This window comes from Populus euphratica, unplaced genomic scaffold (genome assembly GCF_000495115.2).
Source record: "Populus euphratica unplaced genomic scaffold, PopEup_1.0 scaffold82.1, whole genome shotgun sequence".
Classification (NCBI taxonomy): domain Eukaryota; kingdom Viridiplantae; phylum Streptophyta; class Magnoliopsida; order Malpighiales; family Salicaceae; genus Populus; species Populus euphratica.
In genome coordinates, this window is record NW_011499961.1 from 339,383 (window position 1) to 347,246 (window position 7,864).

At 27.1% G+C, this 7,864-nt stretch overlaps 1 protein-coding gene across 1 annotated transcript in view; it reads right to left on the reverse strand.

The window, feature by feature from the left end:
* Positions 1-7,662, reverse strand: part of LOC105138752 (uncharacterized) — a 10,584-nt gene extending 2,922 nt beyond the window's left edge. The window contains exon 1 of the mRNA XM_011044931.1: positions 7,514-7,662. Coding sequence (XP_011043233.1) covers positions 7,514-7,662 — 149 coding nt within the window. The remainder of the gene's footprint in view (positions 1-7,513) is intronic.
* Positions 7,663-7,864: the final 202 nt, after the last annotated feature.

Genomic DNA, 7,864 nt, shown 5'->3' on the forward strand with positions numbered 1-7,864 from the left:
AAGTTCATAATTGATAATAGCTTCCAATTATATTTGAGAATTATAAAGAGGATGAGTGGAAATGTCATTACTAACTTTTGCAAACATATTGGTGTTGGTAAAATAAAAAAAGTCAAATTTCTAAATTTAATTACATTTTATATTGTTGATGCAAATAAACAATCTTAATTGTTTATTTGCTATCAAAATACTTAGAACTAAAATTTTGTTCCTGGATTAACACATTTTTCTCGTTTTCAAATATCCCTTTCTTTATATTAGTTTCCTTGTATAACTCAATTTGAGTTGGTTCTCACTTAAGCTATTTTTTTGACAAATTAAATAGTTTGTTAAAAATCTCATTAATAAACACATAATTAAAACTTCAAGAAAAATAATGAAATATATAACAATAAGCTTTTATTAAGCATTTTGCATTGTAGTTAAATCAAATATCTCTTCTAGTGTGCGTGCTCATTGAACCATGAAATTTTTTTCTTTTATTTTGTGAATTGGATATTGAATGCCTTGTAATTTTTTCTTAAACTATAAATTATGGATGTAATGTCCAATTACATTCTATTACATGCCTCAATATATATCCTTTTCAACTCTATATATCACCTAAATTGACCTTTCTAATTACTTGTTCATGGATATAGTATGAAAAATCACACAATCTAGTATATGAATTTATTAAATAAAAATTAGATAAGAAAATAAAAAAATAAAATTTTACAACAATGTGACATTAATTGATTTAGACCTATCTAATAGCACAATGATTTTCTTACACTTTTGACAAATGCGTGACATCAAAAAATTTCCTTGATTAATTAAATTCAAGAATTAGTTTTGAGAATTTAAAAACTAGTAACTCAAATTAAAAATTATTTATCTAACCTTAACATTTTATCACAAAGTATCTATCGTATATATTCATTCATAATAGTCATGAAATTGACTCCATTGAAACAATAGTTATTCAAATGACCACTTCATTGCAAAAGTGATAAAACAAGCAGCTTCAATATTAGTAAACTTAAAAATTAATTTAAGAAATTTAACTTCAATATTAGCAAACTTAAAAATCAATTTAAGAAATTTATTTTCATATAATTGTAAAAATTAAAATAACTAAATAAAATAAATAACGTCACAAAACAAAAAAAATCACATAGAGAGATTGTCCTTCCATTATGTTATCTATTTGCCTAAAATGAACTCTATCAAAACCAGGACACCTAATTTGTTATTCTCAATGGTTGAGTCTTGTTCAATATCTTATACATTAAGTGTTTCTTTATAATCATCTAATTTGTTATTCTCAATGGTTGAGTCTTGTTCAATATCTTATACATTAAGTGTTTCTTTATAATCATCTAATTTGTTATTCTCAATGGTTGAGTCTTGTTCAATATCTTATACATTAAGTGTTTCTTTATAATCATCTAATTTGTTATTCTCAATGGTTGAGTCTTGTTCAATATCTTATACATTAAGTGTTTCTTTATAATCATCTCCTAGATTCACAACATGATGAACAACACTACTTCTTGATAAAGCAGTAGTGTTCTTATTAAACTTGAACTTGTTTTTTCTTAAATAAATGATACTTCAAAAGAAACACTAAAAAAATTTCAAAAATTAAAACATGTTATCAAATATAAATTCAATTATTTATTAGAAATGAATCAGGATTAATCTATTAACTCACATTATATTATCACTTAACTACTTTAAATATCACTAGTAGTAACAATATCATTATCATAATAACAATCACCATAACTCCACTATCATTAACACCACCGCACTATTGTCAAGCAAACTATGCTATCTTTTTATTAATATAAATATTATTTTATAATCATCTCATTATAACTTTTCTACACCTCCACCATTAAAATAATAATCACTACCTTATATCCGCTATAACTAGTTATTATCATCACCCCGACCGCCATCACCACTAGTTGCCACTTTATAACCACTATTAATATCACCATTATCATAACAATCATTACCACCACTACTGATATTATTACAATTATAATTACCACTATAAATGCTATCGTTGTAATTACTACTATTATCATTACTATCTTTATCATAAATATCATAAATCTTCATACCATATTATCAGTAATAAATAATAACATCAATTAATACATTAATTATCATCAATTACACTTTTATTTAATTTTACTAAATTCTCAATAAAACCTATAATTGACTAAAGTTTTTTAGGACCAACTAATTATCTATCATTTCTTCAATTGTTCAAATTTATTCAACCTAAATTAATATCTTTAATTATTATCAATTCCACATAAAATTGCTTTCCTCCAAATTTCCAACTTAACCATAGATTTTACACAAAATAAATGATACCCATTAAATTACCCATCATTTCTTCATTTATAACACATATAAGTTACAAAATCACACTCAATTTCATCAAGTGACAAATTAGATCCATGTACTCTAAATCCAAAACAAACCCTAAAATACAAATTATATATTAATATTACAAAATTATTATTATAAAACAAGCAAAACATTTAAATATACAAGAAAATTATAAATACTACAAACAAATTTTAACTTAAAATATAAATGGGTGGGGTTGCTTACTTGGTGGGGTAAAATTAACATGATAAGAAATGAAACCAAGTGAGGGAAACTAATGTTTCTTGAGAGAGGTGGTGTCGATGCTGGTGGGTTCGGTGCCTAGATATATAAGAGGGCTAATGGTTTCTGTAAATTTAATTGAAAGAAGAAGAAATGGAAAGATGAGAGGAGATTTTAATTTCTTTTGATGGACCAAAACGAATTGACAAAAAGATAAAAAATGAAAAATAGTAATTATTTTTAATGTTTGGTAGTATAATAAAAAATAAGTTGAAAAATACTTTTTAATATTTGGTTATATCATTGAAAATGAGTAGGAAAATAACTTATTAATGTTTTATTTTTTTTAAGTTTATTAAAATAATGAGAAATAAATCTTACAAATTAAAAAGTTGATTGAGAATGAAATTGAAAAAAGTATAATTTCATAAATTATCTCAAATAAAATAAATAATAATCAAAATAATAGAGATCAAATCTAAAAAATAAAAAATTAGAAGATGAAAAAATTAAAATAATAATAATTAACATTTCATAAATTATTTCAAATAAAATAAATAACAATCAAAAGAATGAGAACTAAATTTGATAGATAAAAAAATTTAATTAAAAAATAATAATGAAAAAGCAAATAATAATTATAAAAATGAGGACTAAAGTTAATTTAAAAATTAAATTCTATGGAAAAAATTAAAAAATAGATATTCAAAACAAAAAATATATATCCATCAAAAGTTTAATAACTAAATTTGATATAATCAACAAATAAGATAATATTTTTAGATTTTTCACAACTTTTTAAAAGTATTTTCCATCTAAAATAAAAAAAAAATACTCTCTTAGAAATTAAGCCAAATTTTTCATTAATTAGAAATTTTTTTTTATTGATCTATTTTTTTATTGACAAACAAGCATAAAAAAAATTTAAAAACTAATTTTTCAGAAATCATTTTTAAAAATACAAACACAAATTGAAAATCTGGAAATATTTTTAGGTGACTTTGCATTGATTGCCAAGGCTTTTCTTTTAAGGTTACTCTTGCTTTCTAGTACATTTGTAGCCGTAGCAGGTTCTGGTTATTGCCAAGAATTTACAGGTGCGGACCTCTCAACTTTTTTTTTTTTTCTTGCCATCTTGCAAACCAGAAAAAATTAGAATACCAGGACTGATCAGAGTTATAAATATGTGCAAAAAAAAAGTAAAAATAATTGTTTTTTTTTTTTCATTTTCTCCTCGTACGCCTTTTCATTTCCAGTATACTACGGTGTTCTGCTTTGCATTGTTTCAGTACTCTATACAAACTAGACTACTGTTCTTCGGATTTATATGGGATTTCTTGATGTCTTGCCTTTTTTCTGGTATATTGGATACACTTCGTTGCGACTGTGTTCATGAAAATACATTCTTGTAGACCTGTTGCAGCTGGTCTGAGCATGTTTGGTGCTGAAACCATTATCACTCAGAAACAAGATTTGCTGGGATTATAAGAGACTTGGCTGCTTTTGTGTTGATAATATTGCCTTGAATCTGTTGTTGTCGTCTGCTTTTGTGTTGATAATATTGCCTTGAATATGTTGTTCATAGTTTTAAAACCCGGCCCGGCCCGGCGGGTTAACCCGGGACCCGGCCGACCCGGGGATGGAACCGGGCCGGGTTGATGAAAAAATAAGGTAAGTCATGACACGGTGTGACCCGGACGACCCGGAAGGGTTGACCCGAAAACCCGGACAACCCGACAAAACCCGGTTACAACCCGTTGACTTTTATTTTTTTTTACTAAAACGACGTCGTTTTAATTCTTTTAAAAAATAAAGATTGACCCGGCCGACCCGGCCAAAACCCGGTGACCCGGTCAAAATCCAGAACCTGGGCCTTGGACCGGGCCGACCACTAGGTCGGGTTTAAAAACTATGCTGTTGTTGTCGTCGTCGTCTATCTTTGGCTATATAATTTATTTATTTATTTATTGCAATGCATTTCTTGCGAAAATAAAAAAGAATTCATAAACTAAATATATCCTAATTCCATTCAAGGACAGAAGCACGTGGATGTGGGAGCAACGTGGAAGTAGACAATTGGAATCCGGGCCCACGTAACATCTCGACAAAAAAATTTTTGAAAACAATTTGATTTTTTATTATTTTAAATTAATATTTTTAAATTATTTTGATAAAAATAATTTTTTAAAAATAAAAAATATTTTAAAAAACAACTATTATCCTATTCTCTCCTAATTTCCAAACATTGCCTGTTTTTATTAAAGCAGATTCTCCTTCCATGTGATGTGCATCTTAAAAGCACTTCAAAATCCGGCCATTGGGTCAGCTAACTAACACGGCGTTTTGTTCATCGGAGGCTGTGGTCACTACCATAAGCTTTACCTTCGCAGCAACGTTGTTTCGAAAGCAGCGGGCAAGTCACATGCCATCACATAACAATACATAAACTTTATGAACATATATCATATATCAATAAAGCTATTTTCTCATTCTTGTTCAATCCTTTTCTCCCCAAAAAAATAATAATTTGCTATTAATTGACTTTTCAAAGATAAAAAAATAGTAATATTATTCGTGTAATATAAATCTAGATATTATGCTACATTATTTTTCTATGATAAAATATAAAGAGAGAAAGGTATGGTAAAGAAAAGAAATGAGAGTATTCTGAATGTTTCTTGTATATTCAAAAGTAAAGAGTACATGCATATATATAGTGTTATGAATTATTCTAGGCTATAATAAAGTATCTCATCACTATAATCATGGGAATATCTAATCACTACAATCATGAGATTTGTCCTTAACAAATATATATATATATATATATATATATATATGTGGTTGTGTTTGATTATTTATTCTAGTTGTTTGTCATGTTTTTTTTTTTAATAAAGATATGATAGTTGTTTCTGGATGAAAATTAAAAACTTGGGCTGGTTGATGTCCATTGTTAATTTGTTTAATATATGACTTGGATTTATCTCAAACCAAAAATAAATTAATAAATAATAAATCTATTAAATCGCTTAAATAATTTTAGAAATAAATCGAATACATGCACTTATACAATCCACTCACTTACTACTAGCTTAAGAACTTTACTTTAGTCCTAATTAATCAAATAAAACCCTATTCATCATTGAAAAAAACCCCTTAATTAGTGCATGTAATGTAGCCAAAACACTCATGTCAGAGAACATAATAGTATATATTAATTTTTTAAAAAATAAAAATAAAAGAGGTAACATATGTATTGTGAATTGCTCGAATTCATTCATAATTTAATTTAATTACTTTTAAATGTGTAAAACTATAATTTGGTCCCTCAATTTTTTGAATTTTCCATATTTGATTTATATAGTTTGAGTTATTTATGTTTCATTCTTAAACTTTATATCTATTATGTTTAAGTGCTTGAACGTTAAGAGAGGTGGAAAAAGTTAACAGAAAAAGAAAAGGAAAGAGCGTCTTTAATTGAACACTTTCCAACCATAAAAAAAGCTGATTTTGGTAGTCATAGGTTCGTTTTGGAGATAAAAGTTGATCTTTCCTTTAATCATGTCTGAAAAAAACAAATTGAGACTCATAAAAGTTTTTGTTTATTTAGTATGAATTTTGATTTTCAAATTGAGTTAGGGGTAAGTTTTTGTTTATTTAGTATGAATTTTGGTTTTCAAATTGAGTTAGGGGTGTTTTGGTGTTGAAAATAGGATTATTGAGATTCTTATTATGTTTTTGGATGAAAAAATAAATAAATAATTGCTCGAATTTGGTCTTTTGGACTTATATATAGCTGATATGTTTTAGTGCCCCTCAATTTTTTTAAAAAGAAATTTGTTTTCGTTTCAAAATTAAAAAAAAATATGTTATTATAAAAATATTAAAATGGTATTTAAGAAATTATTTGATTATACAATGGTTTTTAGATAATATTAGAGCTTTTCTAGTAATATTAATAATTACTGAATAATTATATATGAATATAATATACATATTCTAAGGAGCGTGGCGTCGTAGCAAAAGATTTAAGATCTGTATAATAGATCTTGAGTTCTAATCAGGACATGCATCTCTTATAAGAGCCTGGGATATACGAGGTTTTACTCACTTACTTGAGCCCATAAAATACGTTTTTTGGGGAATGGGGTTTCCTCGAATAAAAAAAAAATATACGTAATTTTTATTAAAAAAGTTGCTCATGTAAATTCAATGAGAATAAAATATATATATGTTATTTTTATTTTTAGATTATTATATAATTTTTTAAAATTACTTTCCTTTTTATTTTTCAAAAATTCCCTTAAAAATCAGCAACTCATAATATTTTTATGTTTTTTTGATAATTTTTTATTTTTAAAAAATATAGGGATCATTGCTCATTTTTGTTAGGATAAGTTAAAAAACAGACAAGTTTTTCCTGAGATAGAATTTAGTCTAGGATAGTTTGTCGTTGCTGATTTTGTGACCGGCAATCAAAATTAAGGACATATCAAAAGATATATAGGGGTCCCACTTAGGAATTTAATTTCAGTCATCTACTTTATATATGATTATGATATTGTCTGTATTTTTATTGAACGAGACAGCGATTAATAGTAGCCAGTAATATATATCATAGGGGTAGACAGCGGTATAAATAATTTTTTAAAATATTTGTTACTTGAAATACATTAAAATAATATATATATTTTTATTTTTGATATCAATTATTAGAATAATAAAAAACAATAATAAAGTTCCACAATGCCAAACACTCCCTTAGCGTGTTTCGTTATTGTAAAGCGCGCAAACAGAGAGCTGCATTCATAAGAGAAAAATGTGATAATTTCATGGAGTTATCATAAATTGGAGTGCAAATTCCTGGCTTCATATCAATAAGAAGGCTGCTGCTGCATACTCCCTTTTGGATGCTGATGCTTCTATCAACGTCTCCAGGCCCCTCCATGTCGTGTAAAGAATATATGGATAAGGTGATCTGATCGATCTTTCTTCATTTTTAATGAGCAGCATCTTCTCCCCTTTACCGTTTTTCTTCCTCCAATCCATCGTTTCTTTATTAAAGCTTGGCGTCATCCCACCACCGCTGTCTCGATAGAAAAAACATTCTTTTCGAAAAGGGCTGCCGAATCCTTCGTTTCTTGAAGCTTTTCTTCTTTGCCAGCAACTTGTTCTTAAATCCAGAAAGGACTTGTATTATGTGCATAATTAACGGTGAACTGGGGGCTTCGCATCTCAATGAGACAGTGTG